Below are 15,385 nucleotides of genomic sequence, written 5' to 3'. Positions count from 1 at the left end.
ATATATTTTGTTTGGTTCATATTCACTGGTATGTTTCTGTAAGAGTACAAAAGCTAAAATATTAACCTTCACTCACAGCTCACTGTATTCAGCACACTAGCAGCAGACTGGCATTGGGCTTCATCACCAGACACCCCAGGGAGAGAAGAAGTAATTTAATGTGATTCCATGGCCAACTTATTTTGCAGTCAAGTAGATTTCCTGTACTGTATTTTTCAGTCCCAATTCATGATCAGTTCAGAACTGGTATATTTTAAAATGGAACTAGCTGGTTTTTTTGATGACTTCAGAGATCTCTATTCTCTCCTGTACAACATCATGTTATTCTTCGCATCTTAAGTTTTGAGACAGAAAATGGGGGAGGTCAGGCAGGCAGATCCTATCAACATGATGGTGCCTGCTGTGGCAAGGGAAATGCATGAAGTAGGCTTTGATCAGGACATAAAAGAGAGAACTGATTTTCCAACTTTTTAAATTTTGCTGGACAGGGTTTATATCTAAGCCAGATACTCCTGGTTCGCAGGCTTAGATGCCACCTAGCCGAGAGCTACAGTTGGCCAGCAGGGAAAGTGACACAGAGAGTGTAGGAAGGATGGTGGCCTCACAAGCCTGGGATGGGTTTCCATTCACCAGCCGTGAGAAAGTCAGGTATATGCCAACTACCCACCATAGATGTCTGTCTAACTTTTCTTAAAATCATTCAATTAAGATCATTCCCTAACTTCTCTGAGAAATCTATTCCATCCTTTCATATTCCTAGGGCCAGAAAACTCCCTATTATCCCTCTTGAACCTTTTATGCTTACAAATGAATCTTGCTTCTTCATGTCCTGCTTATCAGCTAATCAGCTTTCTCCTGACAGCCTTCCATGTATTAGCGAAGAAATAATGTGTTCAGGCCTCAAGAATTATTTTCTTTCAACCTCACTGAGCCAGTTCCGAGTCTGTCTTCACAGGTAATGCTCCCTAGGCTTCTGATTACACTTTCAGCTCTTCACTGGGCAGTCTTCAGCTTGCTGGGTCTTAAAAAGCAGTCCCCCAGAGTGGAGTTCTGCTGAGACCTTGTTAGTGCCAATTAGGATGGAATAAGCACTTTCCGTGGCTTACATATAAGATGCTGTTAGTATGTTTCCAGATGAAGTTCGCCTTTTTCGCAGCAGCATCTTGACTCATGCCCAGTGTAACTTTCATTTCCCTTTTTTGCAGAGCTGCTGGCTGGGCAGTCACGCCTCATTTTGCATCTGTGCATTTGATTTCTTCTTCCTAACAGTGGCATGTCATGCTTGGTTTTGCAGATTTCACCATGGTGATTTGGGATCATTTCTCCATTTTAGGAAAATTGTTCTGAATTCTTACCCTGTTTATCCTTCTGTTGTGGGTTAACCCTGGCAGGCAGCTTAGCCTCACACAGCCACTCACTTACTCCCCGCCACAGTGGGATGGGGAGAGAATTGGAAGGGTAAAAGGGAGAAAAGTCATGGACTGAGATAAAGACAGTTTAATAGGTAAAGCAAAAGCTCTGCATGCAAGCAAGGCAAAACTAGGAATTCATTCACTACTTCCCATTAGCAGGCAGGTGTTCAGCCATCTGCAGGGCTTCGTCATGTCTAACGGTTACCTGGGAAGACAAACACCACCACTCCAAACGCCCCTCCTTCCTCCTTCTACCCCCACCTTTTATTGCTAGGCATAACATCATATGGTCTGGGATATCCCTCTGGTCAGCTGGGGTCAGCTGTCCCAGCTCTGTCCCTTCCCAGCTTCTTGTGCACCCCCAGCCCACTCACTGGTGGGGCAGCACAAAAAAGTCCTTGATGCTGTGCTAGCACTGTTCACTAATCACTAAAATGGGGTGTTCTATTACTCTTGTGTGGTCACAAATCCAAAACATAGCACCATATGAACCACTATGAAGAAAATTAACTCTATCCCAGCTAAAACCAGTACACCTTCCAATTGCTTGCAGACTTAATCAGCTCAATGCCTGCTGCTCGTGTTAGAAGTGCACTCTCTAGCTCACCTACCAAGTAATTAATGAAAAGATTGACTAGCACAAGCACTGAGACAAGCCTTGTTGGTACCTATTTGAAATGCCCACTTGGTCTGACAGAAAATCATTAACTGGAAAACATTGCAAAGCAATTGGTAGTATCTGGTTATCTGCAGTTTGAGCTCCTGCATGTATGCTGCTGACTTAAAAATTTTGAGGGAGAGTGCAAAACTGGAAGGGACCCCTCTACCACACACATTGCCATCCTAGCAGGAAGAAGTTGAAAGAACAAACTTGTGCAGGATATTCATCGAATTGCCTGCTCTGTTGTGGGAAGATTGTCAGATACATCAAAGTAATCATAGTACAGGAGCTTGAATAGAAGTTGTGATTGCTTAACTAATGGACTACTAATTCTGTTATCTTTATAGACAGAGACATTCCAATCAACCATGATCAAACTGAAAACAAGACAATTCTAAGTCAATGTTTACCCACGCTGTTTTGCTAAAATAAAAAGAAGAAAGGCTGTCAGTCTGTACAGACCATCAGTCGCTCAACCACTGCAGTCAAGGGGAAATCTTCCTGACCTGTTATCTGACTTGTATAAAGGGGTTTTCATCTTTATCTATGGTAGGCAGGCTTGGAGATGGACTATTATGACAAAGCTGTCATTTCTGCTCCAGTGCACTAGTGATTTTATCCTTATATAGTTTCCATCATTTTCACATGTAAGGTGAATGTGACCAAAATCTTCACAGAGATATTTTGAGCTTGAGTGTTACAATTGACTGCTTCTTGCTGTTAGTAGGCAGGATCCACCTTTGATTTCAGGTCACACTGGCCTCTTCTGCATCAGTCAACTAGCTGGCAGAGCAAAGAGGAATACACTGTATATATGTTGTTGTTGCTAATTATTTCCGTAGCAGTCACATGTGAAAACACCAACCATAAGTCACTGCCTCATTGTGTAGCATGCTCCAGACAAGCACCAAATGAGCCATTCTTGTCCAGAGACCTCTTGAGGCTACAGAAGTGAATACATGCGTAACCCATGTGAGATGCCATGCACTGGCTGCACCACTGAACGTATCCTACTACCAACTTTGATGTAAATCAAGTCTTCGGATGTCTTGGGTTACCCAAATCAGCTTAAGCCTGACATTTGAGTTAACGTGTTTTGTCTCACACTTGGAGTGGGCTGAGGAAATGGAGAGTATTGGCTTAGGTGGCACACGTGACAGGTGGTAATTAATTAAATCAGTGCAACTCAATTGCTTTTAATTATAGGGTCATACCTACAGGTCATGTGTCAGGGAAGAAAAAGTGCATAAAACAGACAAAGGAAGGGAAGATAGAATGGAGGGCTAGGATTACAATGTAAAACCAGGCTTAGTGCAAAAGGAAAAATAGCCACGGTGCTATTGACCCTCCTTCCCTACTTATACCCTAGTTGTTCCCTTTGGTTAGCTGCATTTTCCATTTATGATATTTCTTGCTCAGTTCTTTAATTTAAGAAAGATAATTTTATACTCCTAAAGACCTGACTTTTTTTAGCAAATGGTCTATGATGGCTCTGTTTTTATTTTTTAAATAATAAAAAGACAAAACTAGGGAAAAAGGTTAAATCCAATTTTTGCTGAAGAGAGGATGCTCTTATTACAAATACTGCCAGGGTTCAAGCAGCTTCTAGCAAGGCTTTTGCTATTGCAAAGCTTACTAGTAATTACAACCCAAGTGTTGTGACATTTAGAAAGCCACTGTGCCTTGGCCACTTTATCAAAGAAATTGTCATTTACATGCCTGGGCATTCCTCTGACACTGACAGCCACTTACTTTGCAATCCTTTAAAATTATTCTGGGATTCTTTCTTCGTTTTAAAATATGAGCATATGTTATCAATTTGTCCCTATAAGAGAAAAGGACTTCAACTACCTCAGTGTGTCCCAGGAGTAAACATAGTGGACTGAAAATGCCTGTAGTGCAGCTGACAGGGGAGGTTGCAGAAACCTCAGCTGCTTTCCGTTCAAAGCTTATGCACCATAATAATTCATCACACCTCAGTGCACCAGACAGCAGCTCTGTCCCCGTGCTATGCTGCCGGGTGCAGTGAGGCCTGCGATGCCCATGGATACAGAGCACCTGGGACTGCAGGCACTCCCATGGCTTCTGGGAGGATGAGCTTCCCCTTACTCCCAGAAAAGAAGCCATTGCTCGAGCATATTAGTATATCTCTTCTTGATGCCTTGTTTGAGACACACTTTCATGATGGCAGGAGGGATCAGGGGCAAGGCCTGATTTTTTTTATGCATTAAATACATTAGGAACTGTTTCTCAGATGCTCAGATTTGATGCTGTGTGAGCTGCTGAAACTGGAGGGTAGCCTTCAAAAGGGCGAAATTTTCATGCTCATGGCTTGGATGGTGTCAAGGCCCTGTTTCTACAGTGCCAGACCATCTGAGAACCATCAGAGCCCCTCTTGCTCCCATCCCTCACCTGGTCCAAGCTGCCCCAGTGAAGCCTAGCTCATTTTCGGAAATAAGTTGCCTGAGCAAGAGGAACTTCTGCTTTCGTCACCTCTAGGCCACAGTCCATGTGGGTGTAATAATGTATTCTGTCAGTCTCAGCTGACTCCTCAGTCTCTAGCTAAATACATCTTTTGTGAACTGATGAATTGTTTCTAGGAATTATTTCACTGTAATGTGTTCCAGCGTCTACCTCACACAAATCCTGTCCATTTTTCATTGTCCACAGACAGCCCTTTGCCTCTTCCATGGGGAACTGATTTTGAGAGAAGAATATACCTCCTGTGATGCCTGAGGTTTCCACAAGCAATCTTCCCTCTGAGTGCAGGCCAGCCCAATACTGTTCAGTTTGGTGGAAGTGCTGAAATTACAGCCTGAGGGTGGCACAGCTGCTGGAACAGCATCAACCAGGCGGGAATAGATACATCAGCAACAAGGGACAAGATGACCTCCACTAGTCCAAATCTTTTACCCACATGTTTCTGCTTTCCATAAAAATACTAGTCTCACTTGCTTGTCGTTTAATAAGATTACAAAGCAAGGCCAAGGAATTTTAACTGTTTGCTTCTGAAATGAAATCCATCCCTTGTGAATGGGGAGAGCCAGAGCTAACTATGTGTAAGATTAGAGTATGTCAAAGCACATCCTGACTTCTGTCATTGATTCTCATTCATTCAGGTGTTCAATGAGTGCACTTGCTCTGGCTTTCTGCGAAATGTGAGTGTTGCTCCGGGTGCGACCCAGGACCAATAAATCTTTTTCATTTCCTTATGAAAGACAAGGAGCAGCAAGCTAACCAGTCAGTTTAAATCATCTTATTTAAAAACACTAATCCTAAGTACTTTGTCTAACAGTTAATGTATTTATACATCTTTTTCTCATTTCAGAATCCTGTGCTGTCGGTGAAGCTGTGATAGATTCTCCTCTAGTTTGAATAAATTAACCTAAAGTTTCAGAATGATGCTCATACTCTGTCCAGCTCTTTTGCTTAAATCCTCTGGAAAGTCTAGTTAGTCTACCACACTTGCCTAAATCATCTAGTCATACCCGACTTATATTAAAAGAAAGGCTTAACATTTGCTGGGCTTCAGTTTAGGGTAGATCTTTGAGACATGGTGTAGCATTATGTAGGAGACCTCCATGGTAGCTCCAAGGAAGCCCTTGGTATGTACAAAGGCATTGCAGTGCCAGGTTAGGAAGCAAGTTGGGCTCCAGGAAGTAGTAGGGCCTTGTCAGTTCCATCAGCAGTAATTCTGTGGCTCCTTGGTGCAGGGTGAGGCTGCAGCCCTTGATCTACAGCACAGCAGAGATGGAGCTGAGGAATCCAAATAGCATTTACAGGACTGTGAAAGTGCTCAGGGGTTGCAGTTCCCAACCTTTTGTGTCTCTTCTTTGGCTGACACTGCATCCTGCCGGATGCTTTTTGCCCTCTCTCAGACCCCTGCAGCTGAAGAAGTCTCTGAACAGCTGATTTCCCAAAGCTGGAAGGGCACAGAGCTCATTCCAGACTTTGTCCTGTTTCCTATGCTCTTGCCCAAATAGCTGAGTTTTTTATCATAGCAATCATTGTCCATGTTTTTATGATCTCTTTGTAGTGAGGTGGAGTTACCCTGTGTATGCTGTAAATGCTGTTTCATTTACCTGTTAGGACTTCCTGAAGCGGAGGTCAGATCTGTACCATTATTTTAATAGTCCTTGCTAGACCTGTTCTCCATTAATTTCTCTAATACTTTTTGAACCTTCCCATACTTCTGGCTTCCACGATACTGTTTGCAGCAAGGCTCCATTTAATTATGTGTTGTGTGAAAAAGTCCTTCATATTTTTTAGTTTTGACCATTTGCCTGATAATCTCATTAGGTTCCCCCTAATTCCTGTATTGTGGGAAATAACTGATCTGTTCCCAAGTTACCTTCTCTGTGTGGGCAGGGATTTTGTAGGCCACTATCATATTTCCTGTCAGTTATCTGCTTTCCAAGCAGGCATCTCCAATGTACAAAAGTTGTTCCACACCTCTCATGGTCCTCGCTGCCCTTTTCTGTGCTGTTCATAGCTCTGCAATATCCTGTTCCAGCTGCCATGGCCAGAACAGGACACAACATTCAGGAAGGTAGGCATGGCAGGGCTTTCCGCAGTGCTGTTTTCTACAGATGGATTTACCTCTTGCTCTAGACCTTTCCTAACAATTCTCAGTCTTCTCTTTTGCCTTTTTGACACTGCTGAGCATCAGGTTTTAGGAGTGACTCCTTTTCCTGTGTGAAAATAGGCATTTTAGGGTAAATAATAGCATAGGAATACTTGAAAATTGTATTCCCAGAGCGCACACTGCATTTGCTTTTTGGCCAGTTTCACAATGGGCATTAACTTTTGCTGAGTACGGAGGTTTTAAGCCTCTTGCTTGGTAATGGAATTTGTAATTCCCATTAAATGTGGGGGTATAATTAAGTGTCCAGAAAATGCGATTCACAAAATCTGACAAGCAGAACAGGTGTCTAAGCAAACAGGAGATTCTGGTAAGGGAAAGGTGGCTTGGATCTTGTTTTTTTACTCTGAGGAAGCTACCTGCTTCCACTTGGGATTCACAGCAGGGTACCAAGGTTTCCTTCCAGAAATAAAGGATGAGGATTTCTTATACAACTGAGCAGGAACCCGTGTTCGTTCTTGGGTATCCAACACTTGAAGCACTTGCATGAAACTGCTTGACTGAGTTTTCTCCTGAAATGGAGAAAGGGAAGTATGTATGCTTTATGCTTCTCTGTATAGGCTGTGCAGGGGCAGGAGAGTGGAGCAGAGAAGGAGAGATCTCAGTGCTTTGTGCTGAAGTTCCCTTGTTGTAGGATAATCAAACATCCAGTGGATTGCTGAGTGAAGGCAGCCGCTGAACCTCAAATGTGTACAAGGGTATCATGCCTACTCCCTTCTTTTGTGTCCCTAGAGAGGTTGTTCACACTTCAAAGGAAGAGGTGGACTAAAATCAGGACAGAAATACATCCATCTGAGCTTAGTTCTAGAGCTAGTGGCTGCTTGGAAGTGGAAATGTTGCCACAGACTTCATGAGAACTATAGTTTCATCACTTCCTTTGGTGTTGTCCTTACATTTGACTTTATCAGTACACAATTTTGAGTTACTTCATCACAGCAGAAGTTTTCAGTTCCCTGGACCTCTGTTTCAGCTGTTTCCACTAAAAAATATCACTGAAACCTGTTATTGGGGCACAGAGTAAGTTGCATATGTTAACAACTTTCCATCCTTTTCCTAACCATCACCTATTTCCTACATACCAGACCAGGAAAAACAACAAAATACAAAGCTATACGTCCATGAGCTTCTCTCTCCATCAAACTGAGAAAAAAGACAAGATCAGTGTAGCAGATCATCTGTCCCTTATTCACCATTAATCGTGTTAGTGTTCCTTTTACCTGCTGCCTGCTATGAATTCAGCAGCCTCCAGGAAGCTCACCAGTAGCTGAGACTCTCTGCTTCCTTTTCAGGGTTTTTTCCCCTTTGAGCTAGCCTTTAACTTTGTTCCAGTGATTAAAAGATCCAATATTCCCTCTAAATTGAATATTCAAATATATTTTTAGATACTCTCTTTATCTCTTTTAGTAGTCTCTATAGCCTTGCATCTACCCCAGTTCAACAACAGCACATGATGAAGTGCCTGTGTGCTTTGTTGTACTGGGACCCGAACGCTAATTTCTTCTTCTCAGTTTTCTTTTCAGAACATTTGTTCTTCCCAATCAGATCTAACTGCAAGGCATTTTACTTCTTTTCTCCTGGCTTTAATACTAGTTATCTTCAAATAGGTGACCATAAGTCTAATATGTTTGCATGTATGCATGCATGTTAATATGTATGTATGTACCATGTTACTGTCACTGGGATTTAAAAGCTAATGATATTATGATCCTAAAATCCTTTTTGTTCCTTGGCATGTATAATAATAGACTTCTGGCCAGAGGAGTTGTCTCCATTAAAAACTAAATCTTCGGCAAGTATTTCCATACAATACATGGTACAACACTAGTCTTTTCTTAAAACCAGCAGTAATTGCATAGTAAGTAATTACTCTTGTCTTGTTCAGTATGTCATCCATGTCTCATGAGAAACAGTGGCAAACGGCAAATGATAAACACATACCCAAAGACTTCCCTGACCTCAAGCTCTCCTTTGAGATGATGCTAGTTTGTTTTTTGTGCTTTTTAAATAATTATCAAAATCTCAAGTCAAATAATTTTGCAGATTTAAAAAACCCAAATAGTTTTTTTCCTAAAAGACGTAATCCAAAATACCACCTACTCTTTCAGTGTAAGCATCAGTCGCCAGTAGCCAAGTTGGAATCAGAATAAAAATGCACAGTTCTCCAAACACTAACTTAAATTTACCGAAACAAGTACTGACCAAGTTAAACAAGCAATAGAAGTGGTGGTTTGTGGGCACTGACAGATAGACAAGTTCCTTATTTGTTCTGTAGGGCTCAGGGCAGGATTTAAATAGTTTTGTTTCTCTTTTCTTCATTTTTAAATGAAACCTTTTTCTCCCTCTGGCTCTCTTATCTATTGATGTAACTGGTGTTGCATGAGAAATTACCTCATTTCAATGGCTGGAGATAGTTTTTCTATCAGCTGCAGTAAGGTTTCCTCATTTATTTAATGAGCCTGGATAGGTAGGAAATTAAGTATTAGGAGCTGCAGACAAAGAAAACTAAACTAGAATTTTCTGTTTATTAGGGTGGTTTAAAAAAAAAAGGTCTGTATTAATACAGCCAGTACATATAATTGGTATTTGGATTATGGCATGATTATTACTTTGCAGACAGGGAACTCCGTTATCACTCAGCCATCAACAAAGTAGCTGCATTCTGTGCTCATCTCATCTCTGAAGCTGAAAGAAGAGCTAGTTATTATCTTCAAGTGGGGTTATTAATGAGGGGAAAAATCATCCCCAATTACTGTGAAGCAAAATATTTCAACATTTACATATCTGAGACTTTAATTTTGATGTAGTCTTTCGTGAGTTCTTAAGCTCAGACTGTATTCACTTTTCCAAACATTGCCACGGCGAGATATTGAGGGGATCTTGCACCTGTACAAGTGCTGGCTTCCCCAGGTGTATGTTTCAGGGTCACACAAATGCCGCCCATCCCATCCTTGTGCTGCCAGAGACTGATTTCCACTGAGATTCCTTCATGTTACACTGTAGGAACGGAGACTCAAGTGTAGGCTTCGCTAGAGAAGTAAGAAATTCTGCCCTACCTATACTGTCTATGTTCACAGCCCTTGGGATTTATTTGAAAAAGCTAATTTCACTCTCTTGTTTTGGGGGGTTTTTTTGAACAAGGTATTGATCCTTGTGAAATTAAGGTTTGGAAGTTTTGACTCTGAACCTCCTAGACTAAAACCTGAGCAACACAAAGTTGGTGATTTAAATTCAGTTAAACATGCAGGCAGTAACCAGGAGATGGGAGAAGTGCTGTCCATACTGTGAATCCATCCATCAACACAGATGCGAAGGTCTGACCTTGGCAGGTTCAGGAGGTAGGGACGTCAAACACATTTGCAGTCAATTGGAAATGTAGCTACTAGACAAAGAAAACTCAATAATTACACAGCTGTTTCAGTAGATTACAGATTTCCTAGAAAATGATAAAACAGCCATCTGTGAATGGAGAAAGTAAACCATAGGGTTTTTTCATTCAAAAACTTAATTCCTGAAAGTCATTAGATATGTCCTCCGTAAACTTGTTATCTCTTTTCAAAACCCACAGAGTCTGTAACCAATCAGTGTAGATTTCTCTACAGCATTTACGCCCGTTAATGCTTCATTGATTTACAGTGAAACTGCTGAAGAAAGGACTGTCTTGGACAGCCATATAAATATTAAATTAATTTCTTGTGAAGGATGGCTGCTATTACAGTAAATATTAAATGAATTCATAATACTTGGACATTTGCAATAAGTCACTACTGGGACTGCATACTAACATCCCATTCCAAATCTTTTTTTTAATATTAAAGCCATGGAAAAGGACCAGTTGCTCTCAAAGAAATGTACAGCTTTGTAACACTGGAGTCATTAACAAATTCCCATGGTACAATGAGGAGTTTTAACTTAGTCTCATTTTAGAGATGGGGAGGAGGCATGAAGGGGTTTAGGTTGAACTGCTGATCACAAGGAGGTTCAAACCCAATCTGTTTCTCATGAAAGACATCACAGTAAATTATCAGCTCCTGACAGTCCTTGTTTTGCTTGAAGTGCTCTGAGCAGCACCAGCACAGGATCTGGCAATGTGATACCAGAAGACTGAGAGCATTTGCCAGACTCAGAGGGAGAAAGAACTGGATGTAATGTCTAATCTCCAGGCACCCGAAGTAGTTATTATCAGTTCACCTCTAAATATCTTGCCCAAGGCCATAATGGGAAGGATGGGACTTCTCAGGTCTTGACTAGCAGGACTAGGTTTAGCAATTGAAGAACATCATCTTCTCTCTTTACAGATCACAGATCTGAGTCTCAGAAGTTTAGTAGAATGCTCAGTGGACTAAGAAGGGCTAAAAATCAATTCTTTATTTTTCCTTTTGTTAAAGTAGAACAAAGGGTACGTAGCTCTCTGTTATCTGATGGATAGTAGTTTGAGTGTAGAAATTTATGGCAGGGCTAACCCTGTAGAGTGGAAGTCATTCTTTTAAACAAAATCAAATGACTGTCAGACTCATCTGCTTTTTAATGTGCAGATGGGTGTGAATATATGCATCTCCTTCTTTCCAAGGATTTTTGCTTCTGTGCCTTAAATGGTCCAAGTCACACAAGGTTTTTCTAATGAAAATTTGCCAAGGTATTTAAATTAGAAGCAAAAATTAGAAAAGCTGCTACCCACAGGAATATTAATTGTTGGTTATACAGGGCTTTAGTTCACATAGTTACTTTGCATGTGCAAAGCTGCCAATTAAAGTGGCTCAAAGTTCTCACTGCTGCACAATAGCCGTTTCTCCAGAGCCCCACAACGGCTATTGTATTCTGTCACTGACCTTTAGACACCTTCAAATGCATATTGACACAATATGCTGGGATCGTTAGAGCTATTGTTCCCGTGTGCCACAGGAAAAGGAGAGTTTTGCTGTTTCATGAAGAGCATTAAAATTTGATATAATGATGACAGCACCTATATTTCCTAATTAGAGGGTGAGAGAAACACTGAAGTATTTTTTTCTAGTGCTTCAGGTGAATTCCAGCATGCACACCTACCACAGTTCCCACAACGGTCCCTTTCCATCGGGGAAGGATGTTTATCAGGCATTTGGTCTGCTTTTCTATTGTTTCCAGGGGAATTTATTTAGTATTTTTGACCTGATGGTGCCATATGGCCAGCCTCCCTTGGCTTCCATGGATTCTGCCTGGATGAACATCTTGGCAGGATGGATCCTTTCATCCTGTAAGTGACAAACACCCTTTTAAACAGAGCGAATAGCTGCAACCTGGTATGCAGGGGACTGGGATCTGGAAGCACAGTTCAGACTCTACTTTTCAAAAATCAGTGGACATTGTCTCTGTGATAACAGCTATGCTTCATTTTAGCTCTTCCGTGTCTTAACATCTAAGGTATTTCTGTTTCCTTACCAGTCTGTGACAGCTAAAGAGTACAAACAAGGACTTTGGGAGCAGAGGTCTCAGACACTCCAAGTACATCTACTGTAGTAAATCCAGGCATCTTCTAAAAGCTTATATTTATCTTATTGTAGCCTAAAGCTACTTCGAGAAATTACTTCAGCAGTCAGTATATAAAAGAGCATCATTTTAAACCTTGCACGGGACATTTTTTCTACAGAGAATAAATACATTACTGGCTTGTATTTCCAAAGAGTGTTCCTGCTTGAAGATAGAGAGAGAGTTTCTGTTCCATAAGCATTGCAGTTGCTGGGTTCATTTTTATCCCCTGGGATCCTGTTATAGAACAAATTATCAAATATAGCTAAACTTCACAACCCTGAGCCTCTGAAGATAGTCTTGGGTAATGGCTTGCACTTCCGACAGAAGAGGAAGAAACCTAGCAGATCGTTTGCAAAAGTTCTTGTGTCGTTAAAAAAAAAATTGAAAATTTACTGCAGAGCATCGCTGGTTGCAACTCTAGCCTAGTGCTGTGCCAGTTTCTTCACACAATCCCTCTACCCCAAAACCTTTCTATCTGAAGGACATAATATTTTGTATTTGTATGTGCTTGAGGTAAATGTGCAGCAGGATTTCTCACACTGCTATAAAACCCACAAAGTCAGATGTGTTTCTTCAGTAATGCAGGCTGATTTTTTTGTTTTCACATTAATCGAAAGGGTGCTTTTATCTTGTTTTCTTTCCTCTGTATCAGAAACCCTTGTAGAACATTGAAACCTCCCATGAACTGCCACTGCAATTGCCAATTGTGAGCTCTGTGGTCTGTCTTCAAACCATCAAGGTGATACCTTTACATGAGAATTGACCCACTTCTGGGAAGGAGATGCAAATAGGTATAGCTGTGTGATGCAGGACGTGAAGGGGAGCTATTAAACCAGTCTTGTGCCTCCATTCTCCCTATAGTAAATCTGCATCAGGTTGCAAATGAGGCAGTGATGATGAGCACTTCTCTTGCAATGGGCTGGCATCTAAAATCTCTCCTCAGACCCTTGTGCTTCCCAGCAGAGATTTTTACCCACAGGGCCTGATTTGTTACTTTTGGGGAGTTTCTCTATTGAGGGACAGGATTCTCCTGGAAGAGAGAGGGCAGCACTTCCATTACCGCCTTCTCTGCGTGGGAAGTTTGGTGTCCCACTGTAACTGCACTATTTATTTCAAAAGGCACATGATCACTGCCTGGACGAACTTGAAAATGGAGATAATCCTTGCAATATGGTGGCTCCTTACTCTGCTGAATGAGTTGAAGCCCTGTTGGATGGGGAGGGATTTTCATAGCATCTTCATTACCGAAAGTTCAAGTTCCTCCTGGATCCACCCCTAGTCATGGCAGTTTTGGGAGGTTTCCTGCCACACTCATTGTGATTTTCCAAAGGGAGTTGGTATGTCTGCTCACTGCCCGTATTTCATTTTGTTCCTTTGCAGAAGGAGAAGAAAAGCGGGCTGCTGAAACTTCTAGCAGGAGCATCAACAAAAAAGAAGTCACGTTCCCCACCGTCCGTGTCCCCCACACACGACCCCCAGGCAGCCATTGAAGGAGTCCTGCAAGGGGCAGTGGGACCTGAGCTCTCCTCCCTCTCCAGCCACGGCAGGGCTGGCTCATGCCCTATTGAGAGTGAAATGCAGGGAGCCATGGGGCTGGAGCCTCTGCACAGGAAAACAGGCTCTTTGGATTTGAATTTTTCCATCCCTTCTCCTGCCAGGCAGCCCCTCTCTTCCATGGCAGCTATTCGGCCAGAGCCCAAGCCTTTGCCGCGGGAAAGGTAAGCTGTGTATCTCCTGAGGTCACCTGCATCCTCAGGGAGCATTTGGAGGAGGGCTGCAAGTTTAACTTGCTCAAGGTTTGTTGCGGTTTTGCTGCTCTGAGCATTGACTGTAGGTGGCTTAGCTGTCTTTTAGGAAGACAGGGCTTACATGCATCTGCCCATTGAAAATCGTTTGACACACAGTGCAGGTTTAACATTCATTGATTAAAAATGTGGTGAGCAGCACCTGACCCTGACACCATACAGCCCTGGTCTAAATATGGAGGACAGCAGTGCTTTCTCACCCCAGAGGGTGTAAATTCTGCTGGCAAAGGCCACTTTTTAAGTGGGATCCCTATGTTTTAATAAACTGATGGAATTGTCATGTGGTGCTTCCTGCCTGGGGGCAACGGGGTGATGTGTTTGCTCATCAAGGCCCTTTCTGGCCTATTCTGCAATACCAAAGACTGTTTCAAATTCTCCTTGTTCAGGATATTTACAGGCAGTTACATCTTCAGTGACTGTTACCAAAAATATAGCTCATTTCTAGAAAGGAATGTACCAGTGATTCTGGAGCTCATTTCAGCAGCCTGCTTGCACCTTGGCACCGTAGAGTAACTGACCTTGCAAAGCCAAAAAGAGTAGAGTAGGAACACCAAAATACAAAAGCAGATGGAGACAGAAATAACTGACTAGTAACAGGGGTACAGAAAAAAGCTAGGTCTCCATGTGCAGAGTCGTATTGGCTTCAGGTAAATATTTTCTACAAGACTACAGTTTGAGGACTGGGAAAGGAACAGATAATGCACTGAAACGATGCTATTGAAATGGTCTCCACTCAAAAAGTGATTGAGGAGAACATGTTTTTTACAAAAGCATCAAAGAGTTTTCAAAAAGCAGTCTGGGGAACTCTCTGGATTGATATTTAAAGAAATTTTGGAACAATAGTGAAGTTCCCGAAGTTTGAAAGAAACTGTTTCTGTCTGAATGTATGAAAGAGGCTGAAGGGAATGGACTGGGCAGGCCACCTGACCCTGAATCCAGTTGGGGTCACGGAGGAGATGAGGCAGGGCATAATAAGGGATGCTACAGGATAGTTCATACCTTACACAATGTTCTACTGAATGCTGGTTGAAATTTGTTTGGGAAGGTAACAATGACGCTGTAACATATTTAAACTTTTCTAAGGCATCTGGTTTGTTACCATGAAATGTCTTGTTGAGTAAACTGTGCACAACTGACACAGCAGATACTAAGTGGATTGAAAACTGATTCACTGGCATAACATCTAACTCTAGATCAGAATCACTAGAAAATGATTGTGCATATATGTCATGTAGCCCAAGAAGAGTTGGGTCTTGGACCTGCACTGTCCAGCATAAAGTCTTTGCTGTTGCAGAATGGAGGACTGAAGTGGGAGGTAGGTGATGAAGAGGGCAGACCTGTTGGTACAGAGATAATTCAA

At 42.0% G+C, this 15,385-nt stretch overlaps 1 protein-coding gene across 1 annotated transcript in view; it reads left to right on the top strand.

Annotated features, from left to right (window-relative positions):
- The window catches only part of SH3RF3 (SH3 domain containing ring finger 3), a 252,787-nt gene that overhangs the window by 224,101 nt on the left and 13,301 nt on the right, over positions 1 to 15,385 (top strand). The window contains exon 9 of the mRNA XM_075091962.1: positions 13,601 to 13,938. Within this exon, the coding sequence (XP_074948063.1) occupies positions 13,601 to 13,938 (338 nt within the window). The remainder of the gene's footprint in view (positions 1 to 13,600; positions 13,939 to 15,385) is intronic.

The sequence above is a fragment of the Phalacrocorax aristotelis genome, chromosome 1, assembly GCF_949628215.1.
Source record: "Phalacrocorax aristotelis chromosome 1, bGulAri2.1, whole genome shotgun sequence".
Taxonomy (NCBI): Eukaryota; Metazoa; Chordata; class Aves; order Suliformes; family Phalacrocoracidae; genus Phalacrocorax; species Phalacrocorax aristotelis.
Note: the sequence above shows the minus strand (reverse complement) of the source record. Positions and strands in the feature narration are given on the sequence as shown.